This window comes from Erinaceus europaeus, chromosome 1 (genome assembly GCF_950295315.1).
Source record: "Erinaceus europaeus chromosome 1, mEriEur2.1, whole genome shotgun sequence".
NCBI lineage: Eukaryota > Metazoa > Chordata > Mammalia > Eulipotyphla > Erinaceidae > Erinaceus > Erinaceus europaeus.
Window position 1 is genome coordinate 196618893 of NC_080162.1, and position 27938 is coordinate 196646830.

At 41.5% G+C, this 27938-nt stretch overlaps 1 protein-coding gene across 4 annotated transcripts in view; it reads left to right on the forward strand.

The window, feature by feature from the left end:
* FAM135B (family with sequence similarity 135 member B) overlaps window positions 1–27938 on the forward strand; it is a 348640-nt gene that overhangs the window by 234312 nt on the left and 86390 nt on the right. For all 4 annotated transcript variants that reach the window (XM_060201007.1, XM_060201008.1, XM_060201011.1 and 1 more), the window contains 3 exons: window positions 2210–2280; window positions 11141–11314; window positions 21180–21306. In XM_060201007.1, the coding sequence (XP_060056990.1) occupies window positions 2210–2280; window positions 11141–11314; window positions 21180–21306 (372 nt within the window). The remainder of the gene's footprint in view (window positions 1–2209; window positions 2281–11140; window positions 11315–21179; window positions 21307–27938) is intronic.

Here is a 27938-nt window from a genome sequence, read left to right on the forward strand (position 1 = left end):
CAGGTTCAAACCTCCAGCTGCCAGGTGAGAGAGATCTTTATTCAAGGTGCAAGAAGCTTCAGGAACAGAGAAGTGCTCTGCTCTCTTCCCTTCTTTCTCTACCTCTCTTTCCCTCTTTGTCTTGCTCTTTCAATTTAAATAACAACAAACAAACAAGTCCACCCACCAGGAGCAATGGAATCATACAGGCATGAAGCCTCAGTGAAAATCTTGGAAACGAAAATAAAAACCAAAACAAAAAACCGTGTTGACTCATGCTAAAAGAAACAAAGGAACGTGCAAAAGACTCTTTAGCCAAGATACATGTTACAATGTGGAGGTATTTGTGTCCTGGTGTTTGCAGAGGGAGGGGCAAGTAGACAACACCAAGAATGAGTGTTTAGAGAAGCAAGTGGCTTCATTCTGGAGTGTGCTGTAATTACAAATTCCTTGAGGCATTGGCGAAGTCATAGCTAGGCTCAATCCAGCTTTAGGTTAGCGTGTCCTAGCATTCCTTTCTTAGTTCACAAGGAATTGCAGCACGTACAAGACTGGTACTTATAGTAAAATTTTATTATCCAGGCAAATGCATTCTCAGAAGGTAGTTAGGAGGGTTTACTTTGTCATTCTCACTTCCCAGGAGCTGGTGGCAGGAGACTCTTTTGCTTGAGTTGTGTATATGAAGCAGGTCTGTGATTATGCAAAAACAAAGCTAGGAGAGGAAGTTATTCATGGAACTTGGATCTAGCAAAATGTTAACTTCTAAGTGAGTTTTTTAAAACAACAAATTTTAAAGCCATAGAAACCTAAAGATACATTTCATCCATATGTCTAGGCTTGTGTTATGTTTAACAAAGAACATATTTCTAAAGAGACCTTTGAATAAGAGATTCCTAGATTCCTATCCCTTAGGATGAGGACATGCCTACAAATAAGCAAAGGCAAACAGGGGCTGGATGGAAAGAGGTGCTTGCTTTGTCTCTCAGAATACATGCTTTGCAAGACAGTAATCCAAGATCAGGGGTTGAGAATGAGTTCATACTAGTCTCTCGTACTCAGAGAGAGCCTGGAATATATCTACAGCCAAATAGAGACTATTAGCAACTACTGTTGAGAATTGGTTTATATGAAAGAGCAAATATATGATCGAAAAGGAGCTTCCAAAAGTCAGTCTTTTATGACCAAATCCAGGGATTATTTAAAATTTTTTTTATATTTTCCCTTTTATTGCCTTTGTTTTTTTAATTGTTGTTGTAGTTATTATTGTTGTTATTGTCCTCATTAATAGATAGGACAGAGAGAAATGGAGAGAGGAGGGGAAGACAGAGAGGGGAAGAGAAAGATAGATACCTGCAGACCTGCTTCACCACTTGTGAAGTGACTCCCCTGCAGGTGGGGAGCTGGGGGTTTGAACCAGGATCCTTACACCAGCGCTTGAGCTTTGTGCCATGTGCACTTAACCCACTATGCTACCGCCCGACTCCCCCCAAACAGCATTTTATTGTGATATCTGAAAACAGAAGTAGTCATGGGTTGAAAACTTTCAAGTGCTTAAGCATCTCTGTGCCTCTGTGCATAAATGGCTAAATGTAGTATGTCTCAATTTAAAAACAAACAAAAAGGAAAGAAAGAAAATGAAGAATCTGCTCTTTTAAGAAGCTGAGCCACCTTGGAGAAAGATTTTTTTTTTTTAAGCATCACCTTCCCTCTCTGTTCACTTAAAAGGCAGCATTCATCAGACAGGGTGCTGGGAGATAAGAGAGGACATGATCTCTCACACTGCTCCCTAGTTCTGGGCAGGTTCACTTCCCTACTCCACCCAGAGCAGGCAGAGTGGGATTTCCTACCTAGAAGGATTCCAGATTACATATTGAGAAAAGAGGTTCTCAGTCCTGCAACACTGAAAGCTTCTTTAACTCTCCTTCCTTCCTTCCTTCCTTCCTTCCTTCCTTCCTTCCTTCCTTCCTTCCTTCCTTCCTTCCTTCCTCCATTCCTTCCTTTTTCAAATTATTTATTCCCCCAATCTAAGTACACCAACCACTTCCTTCTACTTTCTTTGTAAGATTCACTGATATACCCCTTAGCCAGAATTCCATAGACCATACATAGAAATTCTGCTTCAGATATAATTGGCATGTATTTTGTGTTGAGGTTATGTTATCTAGTTTCAAAGAATCTTTTCTTTGAACCAGATTTGACTGCTGAAATCTGAACTTTGCTTCTCTTGTAGGTGGAAGAGGCACTAAGTGAAGTTGATTTTCAACTCAAGGTGGATCTGCACTTTACGGACAACGAACAACAGTGAGTTAGATATTTCTCATGTCTGACTGCAAGGGATTCTATCAATCTCTCTCCCTCTCTCTCTCTCTCTCTCTCTCTCTCTCTCTCACACACACACACACGCACACGCACACGCACACGCACACGCACACACACACACACACACACTTTTACCGCAGCACTGCTCAGTTCCAGTTTATGGTGGTGTTGGGAATTGAACCTAGGACCTCTGAGCCTCAGACGTGAAAGTCTTTCGCATAATAATTATGCTATCTCTCTGGCTCCACCTTTGTATATTTTCTTTTCTTTTTTATCTCTTTCTTGGGGTATTAATGGTTTAGAGTTGATAGTAAAATACAATAGTTTGTACATGTATAACATTTCCACTTAAATAGCAATACAACTCCCCACTAAGTCCTCCTCTACCATCCTGTTCCAGGACTTGAATCCTTCCCTCTCTCCCACCCCAGAGACTTTTACTTTGGTGCAATACACCAACTCCAGTACAAGTTCTGCTTAGTGTTTCCTCCTTTGTATATATTTCAAGGCAGTATTGATTAGGCATTTATATTAATGCTTATGTGTGACTGTAAACGCCAACACTCTCTGAATGAAAGGAGATTCTGCGAGGATTTCCCTCCTTTGCATTTAAATATCCGCTCCTGTATTTCAGTTCTCTGGAAATTGAAAATTAGGTTATATGCAACCAAATCATTACATAAGGAGTCAACTTTATTTATTTATTTATTTATTTATTTATTATTTTTACTTTTTTGCTTCCAGGGTTATCACTGGGGCTGGATGTCAGTACTATAAATCCACTGCTCCTGGCAGCCTCTGTTCTCATTCTTTTCCTTCTCCTCCTCCTCCTCCTCCTCCTTCTCCTTCTCCTCCTTCTCCATCTCCTCCTCCTCCTCTTCCTTCTTCTTCTTCTTCTTTACCATTTTATTGGACAGGGCAGAGAGAGATTGAGAGAGGAGTGAGATAAAGAGGGAGAGAGAAAGATAGACACCTGCAGGCCTACTTTGCAGCTTGTGAAGTGTCCCCCCTGCAGGTGGGGAGCTGGGGGCTTGAACCCAATTCTTTTTTCTTTAATGTTTTATTTATAAAAAGGAACCACTGACAAAACTACAGGATATAACTTCGCACAGTTCCCACCACCAGACCTCTGTATCCCATCCCCTCCCCTGAGAGCTTTCCTATTCTTTATCCCTCTGGGAGTATGGACCAGGGTCATTGTGTGTTGGTATACTTTAAAAAACCCTTTTGTTTCATTTGGTTTAATCCCCCCTGCATTCTATTTACATAACACTGTATTCTATTTACATAACCTCTGTTAACAAGCACCACCTTCCCTCCAGGGCATTGGTGGTTTAGTGGTAGAAATCTCACCTGCTCCGCCCCCTCTCCTTGTCATACCCTGGTTTTCACCAGTCACTTTTCTCTCCACCCTCTCTGTGTTGCATCCTGTTCCCACCCTACTGGGCTAGTATATTTATAAGGACAAGATTGTTTGTAGTTTTTAGTTTAGTCTAGCTTGGTATAGATTGCGCTGCGTCCTGCATAAATAAAGAGATACTACCTACAGCTCAACCATGAGTCACTGGTCATCTGTTACCCGCCCGTGAAGCCAGCCCGTTGAAAACAACAATTGTAGGGTGTGGAAGGTGGAAGGTCTGGCTTCTGTAATTGCTTCCCTGCTGAACATGGGCATGGACAGGTTGATCCATATTCCCAGCCTGTCTCTCTCTTTCCCTATGGGGAAGGGCTCTGGGTAAGCAGAGCTGCAAGGCATGTTGGTGGGGTTGTCTGTCCAGGGAAGTCTGGTCGCATCCTGGAAGCATCTGGAACCTGGTGGCTGAAAAGAGAGTTAACATACCAAGCCAAACAAATTGTTGAACAATCATGGAACTAAAGGCTGGAATAGTGCAGATGAAGCCATTTTGTAGATAGCTAGTAGGCATATTTTAGTTATATTTTAAAGGGCCTGTAGCTATACTAGTGGTTTTTTTTTTTTTTTTTTTTTTTTTTGCCTGAGCCTGAAATCTGATATGCAGGTGGATCATAATTATTGTCTGGGGAGATGATGTCATGGCTGGCTGGGAAAAGGACCAGAAAAGCTGGATCAGGGAAGAGAGTAGCTCTCTAATATGGGAAAGGGATATAAATATTATTGACTGTAAACCCCATCGATTTGATGTAATCTGGGGCCCATAATTAGCTTAGGAGCCTGTGTGACCTCTGCATCCCTGTAGATCTGAGCTCACATTCTGTGGTCATGAGTAGGAACATTCCAAGCTTTCTCAATATTGACCCATCTTCCTTAGGTGTAGCATAGAGTATGTTGCCCAGCCTCCCTTCAGAGGATGGAACATTCTCTACCATTATTGATCCAAGTTGAGGGCAAGGTTTGATGGGGGCCTACCACGGGGTCTATTTTGTTGTTCCTGATAGAAACGACCGGTAACAATGGAGAGAGGGATTTATTCGAGTTCTACGCCCATCAAGTCTGTTTGGAACCTAATTCTTGTGCAAATCTTTGTGCTTATTAATATGCGTGTTCAACTGGATGTGCCACTGCCCGGCCCTGAGGAGTCAACTCTTCCTAGATGTTTCCCTTAAGGTTATTCTGCAGTCTTTTCTTTTTCCTCTGGATTTAATAGATCTATCACAGATCACTTCAGATTCAGCCAAGAAGTAAATCGTCTTTTTTCAGGTAGTCAAAGATGCAGTCATACATATTATGGAATTTCAAACTCTTCTTCAGTCTTCAACTTCTTTGTGTGGCCACTGCCACCTTTTCCCACCTCCCTCTCAGTCTAGGACTTCTCAGGTGGGAGTTCAACAGTTATGCAGCAAGCTGTGGAGGACACCTTCATATTGCTTGTTGCTTCCTTTTCTGATGGGTTTTGGGGGTATTGAGGTTTAGGTTCAATAAGGCAGGATGATTTAACAGATGTAGGAAGAGTCAAAGATGACACATTCAGCTGGAAGCAGACGTCCAAGCTATTTTGTCTTGCTCTTAGGGTATTGGTGTGTATTACACACACACACACACACACACACACACACACACACACACACACACACACATTTAACAACTCCTCTCTATCACCCTTCAGTTCTGGTTCATTAATTTAATGACGTCTCCTGTGGTTAGGTCATTTATTACATGCAAGAAGCTTTAACATCAGATTCTTCCCAAAGAACCTATATTTTCCCTTTGGAAAATGGACAAAGGTACCTTAATATTTATGCCACAGTTATAGAAAGAACTACCCACCCCCTCTCTTGGGAAAAAATTCTGGTTCACTATTTTTTTTTTTTGCCCAACTTGAAGAGAATGTGCATAAGGCCTAAGATGATGTAAGTCACTTCATTTCACTCTATTCTTTTTTTTTTTCCTTTTTCTTTTCTTTAAGAAAGGATAAATTAACAAAACCATAGGATAGGAGGGGTACAATTCCACACAATTCCCACCACCCAATCTCCATATCCCACCCCCTCCCCTGATAGATTTCCCATTCTCTGTCCCTGTGGGAGCATGGACCCAGGGTCATTGTGGGTTGCAGAAGGTGGAAGGTCTGGCTTCTGTAATTGCTTCCCTGCTGAACATGGATGTTGACTGGTCGGTCCATACTCCCAGTCTGCCTCTCTCTTTCCCTAGTAGGGTGAGTCTCTGGGGAAGCAGAGCTCCAGGACACATTGGTGGGGTCTTCAGTCCAGGGAAGCCTGGCCGGCATCCTGATGACATCTGGAACCTGGTGACTGAAAAGAGAGTTAACATACAAAGCCAAACAATTTGTTGAGCAATCATGGACCCAAAGGTTGGAATAGTGGAGAGGAAGTGTTAGGGGGGTACTCACTGCAAACTCTAGTGTACTTCTGCTTTCAGGTATATATTTTGCAGTAGTTTATGGATACGTGTGAACATATGCTCTCTCTCACAGAAACTGGTGCATATCTAGGTTTTGGGACTTTGTTAGAAAGTGAACCACCTGGGATGGAATTAGAGTATACTATGAAAGGAAAGGTCTCACCCGAGTAATGAAGCTGAAGGGTTGTCATTCCACACGTGAAGTCTCTGGACACAGTCTGAAATGAAGTGAAGCATGTTGAGGTGGCCATCGTTGCGTTGATTAGGTTGTGATAGGCAGATGCAATATTATTTGATATGGATTGGGAGAGGCATATGGGAAAGTGGGCCCTATCCAAGGGTTCCAGGACTGGGGGAAGTAGAGGCTTTATAGTGGAAATGTGAAGTTCCTACTGTCTTAGGGTTCCAAAAGACAGTTGATAGTTAATGTTATCATCACATTATTTGGTAATTGGGTTAACTTTGAAAAGTCCTTTTGTTAGGGTTTGCTGTACAGTACCCAGTATCTTGTATGTAGCTGTGCTATTGGATGCTTCTGATCTACTTGGTCTAGGCTTTTGAGAGAGTCCACGTATCAAATACACAGCCTATATATTAAAAAGACTCAGTCTGTGTTTTAAAAACTTCGAGACATACAATTAATTTTCCCCCTCTCATATTAATTAACTAGTGATTTATATGACTACATTTTACTAGGACTGTACATAAACACCATTCCCACCACCAAAAGATTGTGATCCATCCCTCCCACCCACTCCCACCCCCCACTGGCCCAGGAAGCTGCATGTCTACCCCTCACCACAGGGTTTTTACTTTGGTGCCCTACTTACAATTTGGTCAGGTCTTGCTTTTAGTTTCCCTTTCAGATCTTCTTACTCAATACTCTATTAACAGAATTCTAGTATTGGCTAACTTCTCTTACCAAATTAATCTTTTTTTTTAAAAAAAAAGTATTACCTTTACTTATTGTATAGATATAACAGAAATCAAGAAGGAAGGGTGTAATAGAGAAGGATAGAAACAGATACCTGCAGCACTGCTTCACCACTTGCGAAGCTTTTCCCTTGGGACCTGGGGATCAAATCCAGGTCTTTGGGCATCATACCTTGTGCTCATTCAGGTGCAAGACTACCTGGCCTCACAATTCAATGCAGCTATTCTAGCATAGTCAGTAATAACTGTGTGGACATAAGACATGAGATGTTGACGTCAAAACAGTAGTTAGAGGGCCAGTAAATAGTGCATCTGGTTAACCACATCTGTTGCAATGTGCAGTGACCCAGGTTCGAGCCCCCGTCCTCACCTGCAGGAAGAACGCTTCACAAGTGGCATGGCAACACTGTAGTCCCCTCTCTCCCCCTTTCCTCTTGATTTCTTTCTGTATTTGTCCAATAATAAATAATTAAATAAGATATTTAAGAAACAGTAGTTAATAGGGGACTTGTATACAGTAGAGTACACAAAAGAGGTATTTAAATTTCTGAAACTGGACTCTGTTCTTATCAACTAAAAAATAAAGGGTAAGGGAGTCGGGCTGTAGCACAGCGGGTTAAGTGCAGGTGGCAGGTGGTGCAAAGCGCAAGAACCTGCATAAAGATGCTGGTTCATGCCCCCAGCTTCCCACCTGCAGGGGTGTCACTTCACAGGCGGTGAAGCAGGTCTGCAGGTGTCTGTCTTTCTCTCCCCCTCTCTGTCTTCCCCTCCTCTCTCCATTTCTCTCTGTCCTGTCCAACAATAATGATGATAATAACTACAATAAGACAACAAGGGCAACAGAAGGGAATAAATAAATAAAATAAATATAAAAAATAAAGGGTAAATCACTGCACTTTTCTGAATTTCTGAAAATTGGGAATTTGTATAGTACATATGACACAGAGTTTGGTTTTGATGGGTAAAAAAGTTGTCTTTATCCATATGTGTGTGCGTAGATATAGATAAATATAGGTTAATCTTATCATCTATGTATATTTCCCTATAAAACAGGTCAAGTGTGTGGCCTGCTGAATCAATTTCTTCTTCTTTCCATAGTTTCTTAGATGCGAGTGAGGCCAGACTTCCATGCGCTACCCCCTTTCTGTCTTATAAAGCACTTAGCAAACATAGCATTTTGTTTTCATGGAGTAAAAGATTAGCTAAGAGGATAGGAAGCCAGAGTCTGGGGAAGAATTGACAAACTATACTTATTCATTTTCATAAATTTCATTTAATAATCACAGATGTCTATGGAACATCCTGAAAGAGGAGACATAAAGCTTGGAAATATAACTCAGGCAATGACTTAGAACCATGTAGGCCTGCACAGGAACAGAATAGAGACATGGTATCTCATATTAGGGATGGTGGGACTGTTGACTTCTCAGTTCTCACTGCAGGTAAGATGATTTTCTCTCCCTGGGTCATTTATTTGCCCATTACTGGAGATGCTTTTGCTCGTCATATTGGTTCCTGGTAGGAACCAGTGGAGTAGGTACAGTTCACAGAGGCTTTCTAGAACATCTCAGTTGGCACAGACTTCCTTACCTTGTTGACAGAGCATGATGCCATCCCCTAAAGTGGCTACTGTTGATATTCACAAACTCTGACTTTTCTAACCTTACATTTGCTTTTGCTACAATTCAAAGACCTTTGAAAATGTGCTTACACAGTCACATGCTCACTTCTGACCATCTCATTCTCATTTTGTATGTGAACCATTCTATTTGTTTGGAAATTCTACTTTATCTCAGTGGAGATTCATTCATTCTTATGCACCTTCCCTTAGTTCCGTTCTCTCTCTCTCTCTCTCTCTCTCTCTCTCTTTCTTCCTCTCTATCTGTTTTCTAATACCAGGGTTGTATCCCTTTATTCCAACTTTTCGATAAAAAGTGAGAGACAGAGAAAGAGAAGAGAAGAGAAGAGAAAGAATGACAACACAAGCCCAAAGCTTTTGCCTGTGTGTTGAGTGCCAGGCTTCAACCTAGTTATCTTGCCATCCATGCCCTCTTGGTTTTAATTTTAATTTTGAGAACCAGGGCTTAAACCTAGGTAAACGTGCCTTCAACCAGGTGGACCGCCTCCTGGTCCATTGTAATTTTTTTTATGTCTTTGTTTCCTAGGCATGTATTTTACCTTCTGTTGTCCATGCCCTAAAGATATTGCTGTATCCTAGGAGCTTGTGCCTGAATGGATTGAAATAAATGATGTTCAGTAAGGCAGAACAGACCATGAAATCGAATAGGCCTGAATTTAGAATTTCAGTTTTGCCTTGTGACTTCAAACAAGTCAATTACCTTATGGTAATTTCCCTTTTCTCATCTATAAATGAAATGATGCTAATAAATGCCTCATGTGATTTTTGTGCAGAGTAAGGAGAAAATCATCTTTTTGTGATTTATAATAAGGTCTCAGTATATAAATGAATATAGGTATAATGAGTTTCTGAGTTCAAATGAGATAGTCCTCTACTTCTAAGTTATTGCCTCAGCCCTATGGGAGCCATTCTTTTTTTACTTCTTTTTTTTTTTTATTCGTGGCTTGTGACTTACAAAATTACAAGATATTAGAGGTGTAATTCCACACATTTAGACCTGCATCTCCACCCCCTTCCAGTGGACACTGCAATAGTTCTCCCAAGGTCAGAGATATGGGTTGACTCTATGTCTGTATCTATCAACATATCTATACACACACACACACACACACACACACACATATACATATATTTGCTCATTTTTATTCTCTTCTATGGCCCTGCCTCCACTTCCTTCTAAGTCACAGCTACACTTATACTACTTCCAAGTATTTTTCCTTTTTTCTCTTCTCTCACAATCAAAATGGTTCCTGACTTCCTGTGCTGTTTTCCAGATTCACTTATAAGAGAAACTTTCTTGACCACCTCCACTGACTTGTGTTCTGTTTATGGATTCTCATAATTTGTGTGCAGGCTCTAAGCAATAAGGATTTCAAGAAATAAACTCCATAGGACTGGATCTTAAGAAACTTCTGCTTCCCCTCCCTATGTTTCTCTGTTTCATTTTCTTTTTTTAATTTTTACTTATAAGATGTAAATAGTGACAAGACTATAGGATAATAGGGCTAGAATCCCAGACAATTCCCACCACTAGAACTCTGTATCCCATCTCCCCCTTGATAGTTTTCTTATTCTTTATCCTTTTGGAAGTATGAACTCAGGATCGTTATGGGATGCAGAAAGTGGAAGGTCTGGCTTCTGTAATTGCTTCCCCACTGAACATGGGCGTTGACAGGTCTATCCATACTCTCAGCCTGCAGAGCTCTGGGGAAGTGGGGCTCAAGGACAAATTGGTGGCATCCTCTGCCCAGGGAAGTCAGGTCGGCATGGTAGTATCATCTGGACCCTGGTGGCTGAAAAAGACTTAGGATATAAAGCAGAGCAAATCATGGACTAATCATGAATCTAAAGGCACTCCCACCCCCACCTAGAGTTACCACAGTTCTCTCCTTCTCTCTCCACCTCTGTCTTTCTCAATAAAATCATATGTTCATGAGATCCTGGTGCTGCAAGACAGTAGAAGAGCAAGAAGGAGGAGAGGAGATAAAAATAGAAATAAAGAGGAAAAGAAAGAAAGTAAAGAGTAAAGGACGGAGAATGAAAGAGAAAACACAGACTTACAAATGAAATGCAGTTCTGGACAGTATTGAATGGAATTAATAAGAAGCAGAAGCAGATCAGAAAGGTGTCAGATTTGAGAGGTGCCTTGAGGAGTCTGGGTTTTTGTCCCTCAATGGGAAGGTGGCTCGGGGTCAGGGGCAGCAGGAAATGGCTGCGTGATACCTCCTTGTTCTCTTTATTCTCAGGAGTGTTACTTTCTTTTGTTGGTCATCATGGGAAAATAATTTCTTCTAGGCAGAGTATTTACAGGGGTTGAAAAAAGATCCCGCTTGTCCGAGGCCAGCCTGGAATATAAAGCAGCCTACCAGCCTACGTAACCAAGGGACAATCCACTGTCATGACTCATGTGGGCTCATGTGTTTGCCTTACAGACTGAGGGATGTGACTGGGGCACCCGTAATCAGCACCCGTACACTGGGCCTACACTTCCATCCCCGGAGAGGTCTGCACCACCAGGTCCCTGTCATGTTTGACTATTTCCACCTGTCAGTGATCTCAGTAACCATCCATGCAGCTCTCGTGGCTCTCCAGCAGCCCCTGATCAGGTATGAGGCTGGGGGGGAAGGGGGGCTAAAGTGGCTTTTATTTTTAAAATTTTTACTTGTTGTTAGTACTTTCTTATAAGATTGTAAGATGACAGTGTGTAATTCCATACCACACCCACCACCAAAGTTCCATATTCCCACCTTCCAACCTCCCCAAGATAACCACCATAGTTCTCACAAGTCTTACAAACAGTTTGTTTGCTGCTGTTTTGCTTGGATTTTTTTTTCTGTCAAATTTATGTAAATCAGATCTGTAGATTCCACATATGAGTGAAACTACCTGGCAGTTGTTTTTCGTCTCTTTACATATTTTGCCAAGCATAATCACCTCCAGTTCCATGCATTTTTGTCCCAAAGGATACACTGTCATCTCTTTTAACTACTGAGTAATATTCCATGGAATATACATATCCCATAGTCCCTTTTTATTCTTTAAAATTTATTTATTTATTATTGGGTAAAGACAGAGAAATTGAGGGGGTTATAGAGAAGGAGAGAGACAGAAAGACACCTGCAGCCCTGCTTCACCACTTGTAAAGTTGTCCCCCTGCAGGTGGGGACCAGAGGATTAAATCTGGGTCTCTGCACACTGTAGAGTGTTCACTTAACTAGCCTGGCCTCTCCTTAACTTCTTTATCCAGTCACCTGATGATGGGCATTTAGGCCGCTTCCACACTTTGGCTACTGTGAATAATGCAGCTATGAACCTAGGGATGCATAGGTCCCTTCAAATTTATGTCCATCATATAAGTTCCTAAGGGTGTCATTGCTAGATCATAAGTGGATTCCATTTTTTTAAAAAAAATTATTTATATAAAGGAAACACCAACAAAAAACACAGGATAAGGGGGTATAACTCCACACAATTCCCACCACCAGAACTCTGTATCCCATCCCCTCCCTTGATAGCTTTCCTATTCTTTAACCCTCTTGGAGTATGGACCCAGGGTCATTATGGGATGCAGAAGGTGGAAGGTCTGGCTTCTTTAATTGCTTCCCCACTAAACATGGGCGTTGGCAGGCCGACCATACTCCCAGCCTGTCTCTCTCTTCCCAGGAGGTTCCATTTTTATTTGTTTAAGGATTCTCTTTGCATTCTTCCAAAGGGGCTTTACCAGTCTGTAATGTAGCAGAGTTCTCGTTGCTCCACAGCTTCTCCACACATTCCCCAATCTTGCCAGTACCTGTCATTTCCTGGTTGATGATGTAAGCCACTTCTCAGGTGTGAGATGGTATCTCAGTGTAATTTTCATTTGCATTTCTCTAGTGCGAAGTGCAGTGATGGTGGCTCTTATTATATTTCCAACTTGGGTGTGACTGGGATGCCAGGTTAGGCAGGTCATGTCAGCACAGAGCGGAGAAACTTCTCCCAGGTTGAGCCTGAGGTTCACTGTGGGTATGCTAAAAACCTTCAGTCTACAGATTAGATGCAAAAGCTTGGCTTCTACACATGACATTGATTTTTCTCCTTGTTGTTGCTGATTTGAGAAGCTTCCTAATGTCTCTGAGACGTACAGCCTTTATCTCTAAGGTACTGACAGTGTGTTCCATCCACCTGAGACTTACGGTTCTCTCCCCAAGTTGCTGTTTGTTCAAGTGCAGACTCAGTTTTGAACTCAATCAGCCTGGCATCAGTGATAAGGGCTTGAGGGCTAAAGATAGTGTCCTGGAATCTGTTTCTCTCAGCAGCAGCCCACATAGAAAAAGACAGGCCCTATACTAAATTCTTGGAGTCAGAACCTTCTTACCTCTACCCCCACACCAGGGATTTGCATGGAGTGTTGGGTGAGCCATTTGAATTCTCTAATCACAAGCCTCAACAGCAGAATTGTAAATAAAAAATAAAAATAAGGGCTTAATTATTATTATTCTTTAAAGTTTTCATAACAGAGCATTGTTTAGCTCTGGCTTATGGTGGTGTGGGGGATTGAACCTGGGACTCTGGACTCTCAGGCATTACAGTCTCTTTGCACAAGCCTTATACTATCTGCCTCCACCGCAGGAAATTTTTTAAATAAATGGGTGAAAATAATAGGCCAATAATGGGGCCTAACCAGATTGCCCGATGGTCAGGTGCCTGCCTTGAATATATGTGGTCTAGTTTGTTCCCTGGAACTACAAGGGAGTAAAGGAAAAACTCTACAGTCAGTGGGGCAATGTTTTAATCTGGTGTTTTTGTTTGTTTGTTGTCCATCTTTTCATTTGTCTCCCTTCAAACAAGTAAAAAGATATTGGACCAAGGAAGCGACTTAATTGTAAAATGCATATATATGTGTGAGACCCTGGATTTTATGTCCAGCTCTGCATAAACCCACAAAGATTATTTGGGGATGCAAGAGGGTCTGTCTCATGGTGATCACTGGCTTGGTTAGTAGTGAGTGTCACTAAGCTTTAACAGCTTCTGTGTTGGTCTGCTTATAATTCTGCTTCTAAGACCTTCTGTTTTGATCATCATGTTAGGTTCGATTGCATTGCTTAACACTGTGGTCTATTTACATAATCACTGCTTTACCTGAGACCCGTCGTGCCTATAGGGCACTGGTTTAATCCCCACTGGTTCGAGCTCTTTTTCCACTCCGCCCCCCTCTCCTGTTTTCCACTGTTTAATCCCCACTGGTTCGTGCGTTTTTTTCCTTCTCCCCACCCCTATCTTACGTACTTCCTCTTCCTGACACTTCCGCCTCAGGAGATATAAAGGACACGATTTTCTTTTTTTTTTGTTTGTTTAATTCCTACTCATCACTTTATTTGATCTCAGAACAATATTTGACCACTGATAACTCTTCCTTTATTTACTATCTTGTCTCACTTGACTTCTAGGTCTTGAGTTTTTGTTTTATTTTTACTTTTAAAAAATTTTTATTTATAAAAAGGAAACATTGACAAAACCATAGGATAACGGGTACAACTTTACACAGTTCCCACCACCAGAACTCTGTATCCCATCCCCTCCCATGATAGCTTTACTATTCTTTTTTTAAAAATTTTTATTTAAGAAAGGAGACATTAAAAAAACCATAGAATAAGAGGGGTACAATTCTGCACAATTCCTACAACCCGATCTCCATATCCCATCCTCTCCCCTCATAGCCTTCCCATTCTCTATCTCTCTGGGAGTATGGATCCAGGGTTGTTGTGGGTTGCAGAGGGTGGAAGGTCTGGCTTCTGTAATTGCTTCCCCACTGAACATGGGTGTTGACTGGTCTATCCATACTCCCATTCTGCGTCTCTCTTTCCCTAGTAGGGTGGGGCTCTGAGGAAGCAGAACTCCAGTACACATTGTTGGGGTCGTCTGTCCAGGGAAGTCTGGTCAGCATCTTGCTAGCATCCGGAACCTGATGGCTGAAAAGAGAGTTAACATACAAAGCCAAACAAATTGTTGAACAATCATGGACCTAAAGACTGGAATAGTGCAGATGAAGTGTTGGGGGTTATTCCTCCATGCACTTGTATGCTTCTGCTTTCAGGTATATATTTTTCCCCTAGTTTATGGGCACGTGTGAACCTATGCTCTCTATCTCAGGGGATTTGGACTATATCTAGGTTTGGGGACTTTATTGGGGAGTGGAACACCTGGACTGGAATTAGAGAATGCTATGAAAGGAAAGGTCTTACCTGAGTGATAAAGCTGAAGGGTTGTCATTCCACACCTGAAGTCTCTGGTCACAGTCTAAAGTGAAGCATGTTGGGGTGGCACTCGTTGTGTTGATTAGGTAGCGATCCGTGGATGCAATATTATTTGATTTGAATTGAGAGCAGCATGCAAAAAGGTGGGCCCCACCCTAAGGTTCCAGGACTGGGGGAAATGCAGGCTCTATAGTGGAAATGTAAGGTTCCTGTTGTCTTAGGGTTCAAAAAGACAATGGATAGTTATTGTTATCATCACATTATTTGATGATAGGGTTAACTTTGGAAAGTCCCTTTGTTAGGTTTTGGGGTATAATACCCAGCATCTTGTATATAGCTGTGCTACCGGTTGCTTCTGTTCTCCTTAGTCTAGGCTTTTGGGAGAGACAACATATCAAAGACAGCCTATGTATTGAAAAGACTCAGTCTGTGTTTTAAGAAGTTCTAGACATATGATCAATTTTTCGCCTCTCATATTAATTAAATAGTGGTTTATATGTTTACACTTTAATAGGATTGTACATAAACACCATTCCCACCACCAAAAGACTGTGTCCCATCCCCTCACCCACCCCTGCACCCCTCCCCCCCGCCATGCCGGGAAGCCCGATAAGACAGGATTTTCTAATTAATGCAGATTATATTGATTGCACTGAATCCACGCTTGTCAATAAATATTGAACTGCGTCTGAGCTCAGCCATGTGTCCCTGGTCGTCTCTCTCCCACCCTCGAAGCTAGCCTGACACTTCTAAATGGTTGAGTCAAAAGTTGTGAGTCAAACAGACCTAAAAAGACTTACTGTCTGACAGAGCAGAAGCACACCAGTCACTGAACTCTGATTCACTGTGGAAAGTATAGTAATTATAAAGGGGGAGAAGGTAAACGCACAAAAGTTGAGACCGCATGACCTATGCTGCCCTTGTGTGCCCCCTGCTCATTATCCCTCTTAGTCCTTGGTGCTTAGTAGTATGGGCACTTAACCAGCTGCTCCAACACCCGGCCCCCAAGCCTCTTAGTGAGCATGTGAGTTCACCTTGCTGAGAATTTTGATAGGTATAATATATTCTTTTTTCTTTCTTTTTCTTTTTTGCTTCCAGGGTTATCCCTGGGGCTTGGTGCCAGCACTAAGAATCCACCGCTCCTGTGGCCATTTTATTTCTTTTTTTTTATATATGACAGAGAGAAATTGAGAGGGGAGAAGAAGATAAAGAGGGAGAGAGAGGAAGATAGACACCTGCAGACCTGCTTCACTGCTTAAAGTAACCCCCCTGAAGGCGGGGAGTCAGGGGCTTGAACTGGGATCCTTGATCAGGTCCTTGTTCTTTGTACTATGTGCACTTAACCTAGTACACCACCGCCTGACCCCCTCTTTAATATATATAATCTTACTGATTGGATAGAGACAGCCAGAAATCGAGAAGGAAGGGAGTGATAGAGTGGCAGAGGGAGAGAGAGACACCTGCAGCACTGCTTCACCACTCAGAAAGCTTTCCTCTAGCAGGTGGGGTCTGGGGGATTGGTGTTGGAACATGTGCTCAACCAGGTGAATCACCACCTGGCCCCTGCTAAAATATATTCTGTAAGATTGTTGTAAGGTTATATACAATATTACATGTGGAACGTTTAGCCATGCATTCCATTTATTGCTATTTATTTAGCAGCTACTATTCCAAATTCTGATTTTGCCTTCCTTTCTAATATACAAAAAGTCTTCAATAAATGGATTTAGCTTTTAGTGTGGGGAAGAAACCATGTTCTGCTTAAGAGAAACAAGGGAATAATTTAGAAAAGATGTGGCTTCTGATAGACCCACGGGGATAAGTTATTATGAATGTAAAAATAAATACATATTTGGGAGGGCATATTGGAGCCTTATTTAGCAGTGTCATTAACAGCATATTAATACCTTGTGTTTATTATATAAGAAGGAAGTGTTAAAGATTTTGAGTGGGAGAATTACTTGATTAGATAAATTCTTTGTAAAGCTCCTTCCTATGGCTGTGAATGGGCAGAACTGGAAGACAGTGAGAGTGTAGACAGGATAATGATTATGCAGTTTGTTGGTTTTGAGAGGGAGAGTGTTTATTGGCTGAAAAGGGAGAGACGTGGCCTGCTTCTATGATGATAAGTGTAGGGGGTCTAGAATATCTTAGAAGAGAGTTTAATCTTCTGATAGAAACTGTCTCTTTCAAAGACATCTGCAGAAACCTTCTCAGAGAGAAGCAGTTAGAAATTCATAACCTAGAACTCAGTCTTCCCCAGGGATAGGAGTGAAAATAGACCTGTATCTATTCTAAAAGTAGATTTTGTAGGAAGAATTTTTATCATCAAGCTCACAGTGACTAGAAATAAAGGAAACCCTTTAAAGTTATAGGAAATACCTGTCAAATATGGCAAGTTCTAGTTTTACCAGAAAAACTGGCTTCTCAGCATCAGTTAAATTGAGTCATGAAGAAGCAGATGTGAAATTCAAATTTATCTCAAAAGACCTTTCACCATCCTTTACACAGACTTCTGAGAATATGCCAGTGTTTAACCTTCAAGGGGGTACTGGTTCGTTTTCCTTGAGGGATCTATATCTTCTGCAGAAAGTTGATCAAGGCCACACTTAGGTCAAATAAGGAGTTATTGTGATAATTAATTTGCTATTTGTTTTTTGACTGTGCAATGAACACCACTATTTACACACAAAATCTACACTCATTTTGAATTGCCTTTTTAATGTTTACATTCACTTCAAATCTCACACTGAAATGGCTCAGAGTAATGGTTATATTATTCTTGATTATATTTGCAGTATTATACACAATGTCTATAAATCATATTGGTGACTGCATTCATTTTTACTGTATTTGTGGCATTGTTGACAACAATATCTAGCATTTATTGAATCATTACTACTTGCCAGATGCTATACTTAAAGCTATCTTGAGTAAATTCAGAGAATCTTCTTAACTCCACAGTGAAATCTCAGCCACCAGGCCTCACGTATGAGCAAAAAGAGGCACCAGAAAAGTTAAAACTCCCCTGTCAAAGAGTTTATAGGTGCTGATCTGAGATTGGGACCCTGTCACACTGGCTTCCTTTTAATCATATGTCACTACTTTACTTGAGTATCCATTCTGCTTATAACATTTTGCCACTTACACTTAAAAATGTCATCTGTGCTCACTGGCCTAAGTTTCACTCCATCTATTAAATCTGCCTCCTTCTCCAAATCACTGTATTTAAAAAATAAATATTTATTTTCCCTTTTGTTGCCCTTGTTGTTCTTTTATTCTTGTAGTTATTATGTTGTTGTTATTAATTGTGTTGTTGTTGGATAGGACAGAGAGAAATGGAAAGAGGAGGGGAAGACAGAGACAGGGAGAGAAAAGTAGACACCTGCATACCTGCTTCACCCTTTGTGAAGCGACTACCCCTGCAGGTGGGGAGCTGGGGACTTGAACCGGGATCCTTAAGGTGGTCCTTGCACTTTGCTCGATGTGCGCTCAACCTTCTGTGCTACCACCCGACTCTCCAAATCACTGTATTTTTAAGGTAAGAGTCATATCATAACCATTTTGTCATCCTAATGATTAACTTATTATCTGGCATGAAACTTATAAATATTTGAATAAACAAGTAAAATCATACATAAAGTTGATTTTACTTTACTGTCCATATATTAAACAAGTATGTGAGTCAGAGAACATCCTTCCATTAATAATTCTTGAGCACCAGTGATGGAGATGATGTCATATGAGACTATTATTAGACTTCCTTTGCCATTAGGGACTCTGAATTTTTCTTGGGGAATAGGGCATGCCTATAAAATAGTATGGACCAGAGACCAAATCAAATTGATGGGGTCTACAGTCAACACTGTTTATACCCTTCCCCATATTAGGGAGCTACTCTCTTCCCTGATCCAGCTTTCTGTCCCTTTTCCAGCCATGACATCACCTCCCCAGAAAATAACTTGGATCTACCTGTTTATCAGATTTTAGGCTCAGAGAAAGGAAAAAAAAAAAACTAGTATAGCTACAGGCCCTTTGAAATATAACTAAAATATGCCTACTAGCTATCAACAAAATGGAGGACAACCCAACATTTCATCTGCACTATTCCATCCTTTAGGTCCATGATTGTTCAACAATTCATTTTGCTTTGTATGCTAACTCTCTTTTCAGCCACTAGTTTCCAGATGCTAGCATGATACCAACCAGACTTCCCTGAACAGATGACCCCACCAATGTGTCCTGGAGCTCTGCTTCCCCAGAGCCCCACCCTACTAGGGAAAGAGAGAGACAGGCTGGTAGTAGTCAGATCAACCTGTCAGCGCCCATGTTCAGCACGGAAGCAAGTACAGAAACCAAGCCTTCTACCTTCTGCATCCCACAGTGACCTTGGGTCCATACTCTCAGAGGGATAAAGAATAGGAAAGCTATCAGGGAAGGGGATGGGATAAGGAGATCAGGTGGTGGGAACTGTGTGGGATGGTACCCCTCCTACCTTATGGTTTTGTTAATTAATCCTTTCTTAAATAAAATTTAAAAAATAATATTCACATGGCCGAAGAGATGGCACAGTGGATAAAGCATTGGACTCTCAAGCCAATGAGAAGCAATGAAAACCTGAGTCCAATCCCTGGCAGCGTATATACCCGAGTGATGTCTGGTTCTTTCTCTTTCTCCTCCTATCTTTCTCATTAATAAATAAACTCTTTAAAGAAATAGTATTCGTAATATGACATGACAGTCAACCATTATGTCTAAAATAATCTAAAAGAAAGGGGGAATATAAGTAGACTTCACTGATATATTAATATACATAAATAAAAAAGAAAGGAGATAATTATTAAATTCAAATGAGCAAACTTCAAATAATCACACATATTTTCTTTTTTTAATATTTATTTATTTATTCCCTTTTGTTGCCCTTGTTGTTTTATTGTTGTAGTTATTATTGTTGTTGTCATTGTTGGATAGTACAGAGAGAAATGGAGAGAGAAGGGGAAGACAGAGAGGAGGAGAGAAAGATAGACACCTGCAGACCTGCTTCACTGCTTGTGAAGCGACTCCCCTGCAGGTGGGGAGCCAGGGTTCGAACCGGGATCCTTATGCCGGTCCTTGTGCTTTGCACCACCTGCGCTTAACCCGCTGCGCTACAGCCCGACTCCCAATCAAACATATTTTCATAACATCCTTCACTCCTGATATCATTACCTGCAACCACACCATGTCATTGATCTTTCTGATGAGTCAGAGCTGGACAGTTGAGTTGTATAGTAATGGACCATGTGTACCATTTTGCCAACTTGCATTAATATATTGAGTGCTCATTTGATTATAATAGTGGATAGTATTCATCATCCCATTAGATTCTTGTGTTGGACATGGAATAGGAGATATTTTCTTTATTCAGAACAATGGAGCCTTCAATGAATGACAGAAATTTAAGAAGTTGTCTTTGGGCTGGGGGAAATAATATAAGTAGTAATATATCAGATTTTCATGCCTGAGGTCCCCAAGAGTCCCAAGTTCAGTGCCCAGCCCTACCATGCTATAGTTGAACAGGATATTGGTCTCTGTCTCATTCTCTCATAAGAAATAAATGATTCTCATTTCATTTTTTTAATTATCTTTATTTATTGGATAGAGACAGCCAGAAATCAAGAGGGAAGGGGGTGATAGAGAGGGAGAGAGACACCTACAGCCCTGCTTCACCACTCATAATGCTTTCCCTCTGCAGCTGGGGACCAGGGACTCAAACCTGGGTCCTTGTGCATTGTAATACAAGCGCTTAACCAGATATGCCACCACACAGCCCCTCTTCTTTCATTTTTATAAAAAGGAGCTCACTTCAGACTGTGCCAATAGAATCTGTGCTACCTAAAGAGTGAAAGCATAACTCAGATGATATATTTTTCAGGATCTATCCCACATCCTCCTTTGGGTTTTACCTCAGTTTCCCTCAGCAGGGAATTATTGGCATCTAAGGACATATCTTTGTATATGTGGTGGGATATGTGTCATCCTTGCCTCCAAGCTCACATACTAGTTACATCACCTTGTAATGTTATGTAATGTAATGTAATGACACAGCAAAATGTCCTGTCCCAAGTTATCTAGAGCATGAACTACTACTCTTTCAAAGTGATTTATTTCATAGGGTTACACTATTAGCCCCCAACTCAGCAGAATCAATGTCACCATTACTTTCTTAACAACCTTCTTTTCCATTCTTTTCATTTAGTTTTACTCGTCCAAGAAGAGGCTCCTGGCTTGGTAAAGTTGGCCCAGACTCAGGATCAGATCAGTCTAGTCTCTCTCTGGAAAACCTGGTCTTTGGAGCTGGATACTGCAAACCAACTTCCTCAGAGGTAATGCCTATAAACAAAGCAGCTCCAAGACTTGCAAATCGAATGTTTGTGCATATTTTCTATGTACTACCTGCTTTTCTTAAGTGTTCCATTTGAAGATATTCTATGTCTCCATCTGGCCCCAACTGCTGTGTCACATGTCTTTATGGGAGAAGCTGTTACAAGTTGCCAAGGCCCCCTGAAAGGCTTAATACCTTATTTAGGACTAGGGTCCATGCTAAAGAACAAGCAGACTTTAAGGCCAAGTGGAATTAGTTGGTGAACTCTCAATGACAGAACTTCAAACCTCTCATTTTGTTTTATTTTATATTATTTTTTAAGTATCACTTATATTCAAAAGAAAGAGAGAGAAAGAGGGAGAGAAATGGAGAAAGAGTGAAAGAGAGAGAGATCAGAGCATTACCTGGACCTGGCATATGGGGTGCCAGGAATTGAACATGGGGCAACTAGTACATCAGGCAGAATTGTCTTGTTCATTACTGCTGTACTTCTCTCTCTCTCTCTCTCTCTCTGTATGCTACCTAGATTTGACTTTAGGTATAGCTAGGGTTTTAACCTGAGATCTCTGAGCTTCAAGTATCAAAGTCTCTTGTATAAACGTCAACCCCATTTTTATATAAATGTATGACTTAATTAATTGATTATTAGACTTTTAAGAATCTAAAGAGTTTCATTTGTCATATAAATGTCAATATTGGATCAAAGCCGTGGTTTATTTTTCCTTTTGACTAGAACTGCCATTGTTGACAATAAGCAGATACAGAATTAGATGATCAGGTTTACTGTCATGTCCTCTGAGAAACTCCTCTGAGAAACTGTGGGAAACTATGGCATGGCTTCTTCAGATTTAGTAGGAGATAATGTTTATGTTTTTGAGGAGTTTAGGAGTTAATATGTTATAAAGAAAGAGAAGAAAAGGGAGAAGGAGGAGAAGAAGAGGAAAAAGAAGAAGAAGGAGAAGAAAAAAAGAGAGAAAAACAGTTCAGAAATAGACTCATATAAGTGACATGCTATTGTATAGTGACCACATACACACACACACACACACACACACACACACACACACACCACTTTTTGGCTATTTTTGGATATGTGTGTCAAAGAAGACATCCCAGTCTTTGACCAGAGTCAGATAAAGAAGCTTATTTGTGGTTAAAAAAAAAAAGCATTGAACTTACTCACAGAGCTAAACTCAATGGGTTATTTTAAGGACCTGATTTTTTTCCAGTGCATTTTCCATTTGGGTTTCATCCAAGGATGCAGGCTCAGAGCGACTCACTCATCCTATGCCTCCACAGCAGGCAAGGCCTCCCAAGAAGAGAATAAAATCCCCATCCCCCCTCCCTTCTCCCGGGAGCTGTGTATCCAAATCCCTCAGAAACCCAGTGCATTAGCAAATATCAGCAGAATCCACACAGATTACAGCATCAGCTGGAGGGATTTGAGAACAAGTGTTGTCTTCAAAATGAGCCTCTCTCTGCAGAGATATTTGCAGAAACTGTAGTTTCATGGCAAAATGAACTGACAGGCATGGACTGTCAGGCTGAGTTTCACTGACTGGAGACAGACGACCAGGGACTCATGGCTGGGTTGTACGCAGTATCTCTTTATTCATGCAGGACGCAGCGCAATCTATGCCAAGCTAGGCTAAGCTAAACTAAAACTAAAAATTAAACTAAAACAAACAATGCTGTCCTTATATATACTTTCCAAGTAGGGTGTGAACAGGATGTGACGTAGAGAGGGTGGAGAGAAAAGTGACTGGTGAAAATCAGGGTGTGACAAGGAGAGGGGAAGGAGCAGGCAAGAATTCTACCACTGAACCACCAATGCCCTGGAGGGAGGGTGGTGCTTGTTAACAGTGGTTATGTAAATAGAATACAGTGGTTATGTAAATAGAATGCAGTGTTAAGCAGGGGGGATTAAACCAAATGAAACAGAAGAGGTTTTTAGAAGTAGAAGCATTCCAACAATGGACAATCATGGCAGTGAGGGTTGGTGTGATAAGACATGTCTCCTTTACATTAGCTAGTCTCTCATGCAACAGCCTGTTCCTTCTCACTGCAGCAGCTAGACCTGTAGAGTCAGAGCAAGGACTTGCATCCCCTCCACATCACAAGCCAGCATCTTTTTAAAAATATTTATTTATTTATTTGTTCTCTTTTGTTGCCCTTGTTTTCTTGTTGTAGTTCTTGTTGTTGTTATTGATGTCATTGTCATTGGACAGGAAAGAGAGAAATAGAGAGAGGAGGGAAGACAAAGATGGGGAGAAAAAGAGACACCTGCAGACCTGCTTTACCACCTGTGAAGCAACTCCCCTGCAGGTGGGGAGCCAGGGGCTCGAACCAGGATCCTTACGCCGGTCCTTGCACTTCGTGCCACATGTGCTTAACCTGCTGCACTACTGCCCAACTCCCAAGCTGGCATGTTTAATCTAGAGGAGTTATTTTCTCTCTTAGACTAGCTAAGTCAAAGGAGATACTAATGCCTGCCTTACAGGGCTTCTGGAAGATTAGATGAAATAAGCGTGTGAAAGCCTTGATCTTAGAGCCTGGCATGAAAGTGCTCAGTCAAATCCTGCACTGGTATTTTTTTTTCCTTTTAGTTTATCCATGTCATTAAACTGAATGCTATTCCAGAAGCACAGTGTGGTCTCATGCATAGGACAATGAAAGAAGGGTCCTAGATATTTTCTGCTTTTAGTTTTGGCACCTCACTGTGGTGTGAGCTTGAGCCAGGTGCTTGCCTTTACTGAACCCAGTTTACCATGGTATAAAAAAGGGGTTCAAGAAGACATTTCTGGGGGCTGGGCAGTAGCACAGCAGGTTAAGCACATATGGTGCAAAGTGCAGGGGCCAGCATAAGGATCCTTGTTCCCGTCCCCAGCTCCCCACCAACAGGTGGGGTAGCTTCGCAAGTGATGAAGCAGGGCTGCAGGTATCTGTCTTTCTCTCCTCCTCTCTGTCTTCCCCTCCTCTATCCATTTCTCTCTGTCACTCTTCAACAACAGCTGCTATAACAACAGCAACAACTACAAAAAGGACAACAAAAAGGGGAAAATGGCCTCCAGGAGCAGTGATTTGTAGTGCAGGCACTGAGCCCCAGCAATAATCCTGGAGGATAAAAAAAAAGGGATACATTTCTTTGTTTAAATTTGTATTGCCACCAGGGTTATTGAGGCTTTATACCTGTACTGGGAACCCACTGCCCCTGATGGCCATCATCTTTCTTTCTTTCTTTTTATTTTTTCTTTCTATTTTTTATTTGATAGAACAGAGAGAATTTGAGAGGGAACAGGGAGATAAAAAATGAAATAGAAAGTTATCTGCAGACCTGCTTCATCACTTGTGAAGCTACCCCCATCACCCCCGGTAGTTGGAGAGTGGGCTCAAAGGCTGGTCTGTGCCCATTTAACAGGAGGAGATCTTTCTGGAAGCAGCCTTCAGGCATTTCTACACTGTTTTGATCTAATGTGCTCTATGCAAATGTGGGCATTTAGTATAAGCAGATTCTCCAGAGAAGCAACTAATAAGCACACTTCCGAACATGTGTGTGGACACAACATACACACACACACACACACACAGGCACACACACACACAAACACAAACATACACACACAAACACACAAACACATACACACACACACACACAATCACACCTCTATTTATAGTTGCTGACCACAGCAGATCACATGTTTGGAAACCTATTCTGGGGAGGACTGGGAAGCGACACACCAGCTAGTGCACACAGTGTGCTATGCACAAGAACCGGGCTGGACCCTTCACTCTCCACCTGCAGGGATGAAGCTTCTTGAGCAAAGAAGCAGGTCTGCAAACATCTCTCTTTCCATTTCTATTTCCTGTCAATTTCTTTTTTCTTTCTTTTTTCATTTTTAAGTTTATTTATAAAGAATAAGAATAAGAGGGGTATGATTCCATATAGTTCCCACCACCAGAGTTCTATATCCCACCCCCTCCACTGCAAGCTTTCCTATTCTTTATCTCTCTGGGAACATAGACCCAGGATCATTATGGGATGCAGAAGGTGGAGGATCTGACTTCTGTAATTGCTTCCTTGCTGAACATGGGAATTGGCAGGTCGATCCATACTCTCAGCCTGTTTCTACATTTCCCTAGTAGGGTAGGGGTTTTGGAAGGTGGGGTTCCAGGACACATTGGTGAGCTCGTCTGCCTGGGGAAGTCAGGTTGGCATCATGGTAGCATCTGCAACTTGGTGTCTGAAAAAGCATTAAGATGCAAAGCAGAACAAATCATTTAATAAGCTACAACCCAAAGGCAAGAATATTTCAGATGATATTTGAGGTCTCCATTCTGGGAAAAGTTAGTAGGACTATGTTAGGTATATTCCCAGGAACCTATGACTTTACTAATTTTTGCCTGATCCCAAAAACTGACATGCAGGTGGGCCAAAGGTATTGTCTGTGGTGATGGTATAGGATTGGAAACAAGACTAGAAATCTGGATTGGGGAACAGAGTATCTCCCAAATCCGGGAAAAGTATATAAATACCATTAATATGAACCCCATCAGTTTGGTCTGGAGTCCATATTCAATGCAGGAGCCTGTGTAACCTCTGCATCCCTGGATACCTGAGCTCCAATTCTGTGGTCATAGCTAGGAATGTTCTAGGCTGCACTCATTGCCGGACCCATCTTCCTTAAGTGGTAGAGAATTTTTGGCTCAACCTCTCTTCCAAGAATCGGACATTCCCTACCACTGTTGATCCACACTGAGGGCAAGGTTTTATGAGGCCCCACAGAGGGGTCCATTATGTTGTTCCTGATGGATATGACTAGTGACAGTGGAGAGAGGGATCTGTTAGGGTTCTAGACCCATCATGTCTATATGGGAATCCCAGGATTCCCTCACTAGGGCCCAGGAGATGATATGGCCTGGTTGTAAGCAAAAGATCCATAATTAAAGTATGCTGATCTCTTACCCTGATCCAGATTTTGTAGTCCTTACTTTGTCTGACAAGGGTAGCCTTAGAGTGACTGAGGGAAGTGAAATAAGTGAAATAGGAAGTAGGTGAGGAGGGTGTCTAGCTCTAAGCAGAAACTATTTGTTAAGTACTTTATGTTGTCTTTTTTAGGTCTTTCTAATTGCTTGCTGCACTATTGGGTCACTGCAAACTATCCTGTACTTTTGCTTTAAGGTGTATATTTTCCCCTAACTTATGGATGCATGTGCACGTGCCTCTGTCTCTTGGGCCCTGGTTTATAGCTAGGTGCTGAGGCTTTATTAGGAAGTGCACTACCCGAAATGAAAGAGTCCTATGAACAAGGCACCGTCTCAACAGAGTACTGAAGCTGAAGAGTTGACATTGCAGACATAGTCCAAAGTGCAACATGTAGAAGTATTGATTGCATTGATTAGGTTGAGATCAGTAGATGCAGTATCAATTGGCATGGGTCGAGAGAAGCCTGTTGAAAAATGAACCAAACCACAGAGGTTCTAGGACTGGGATAAATATTGTGTTGTTGTTGTTGTTGTTGTTGTTGTTTTAGAGAATGAGGAGGTTTCCTTCTGTCTTAGGGTTTAAGAAGGCAGTAGATAGTTCTTATTATAACTGAGTTATTTGGAAATTTGGTTGACTTTGAAAATCCCATTGTTAGAATTTTCTGTATCACACAAGACCTCACCATGATTAATGCATATAAATCTATCTAATATAGTGGCACAGCTATTTGCTCTCCTGTCAATTTCTCTCAGTCCTATCTAAAAAAGTAAGGGAGAATAGGGAGCCAGGAGCAGTGAATTTGTTGGGCAGGCACAGAGCCCCAGTGATAATCCTGGTGGCAATTAGAAAAATAAGAACAACATACTTAGTCCCAAAGAGTTATGTTAAGCCATTGTTATAGATGGACTCTGTCAGTCCCCAGACTGTAATTCTCTATTTCCTTTTACAGGTGAAGGAACTGAAACAGACTAGCTCATTTCTCAGCAGTCACTGAGTTGGGGAAGGACTGAGCTAAAATTTCAGTTTGGCTACCCTGGTTTCATTTCCCTTCTTTTGTCAGTCACCACTAGGTTAATGGTTAATCAAAGAGGAACATGGCCTTTTTCCTGCCAATACAGAACATGGTGGGGTTTTTTTGTTTGTTTGTTTTTTGTCTGTTTGTTTTTATTTTTGTATTTATTTGCCTCTGAGCCTGGGTGGTACACAGACTCAGGTTACCTTTGCTGAATGAATTAGTGTTGGAAACCGTGCAATCTGAGAGAACATCTGAAAGCAAGAGAACAGAAGCTTTTGCACGTGGTCTGTTGGGCATTTTACAGACCTGTCCACAGCCAACACTCAAACCCTCTGTGTTATTCTGTTTGCCTGTGGAGATCACAGACACTATAATGTGGAGACTATGTTCTGCTCAGGTAGGTAGATGAGTATATCTAAGGAGAACATGCTGGCTACCAAAGTAGAATGTCTCCGTCCTTGGGTAGTCTTAGAAGATGGTTTCCAAGCAGAGGAATGTGTCACTGGCAGGCTACTCTCTACAGACTTTCTTCTTTTAAGTCAGATTGCAGAAAAGGGAGAGAAAAAGAGCAAGGAGAGACACCTGCCACACTTCACTACTTGTGAAGCTTCCTTCCTACAGGAGGGGACCAGGA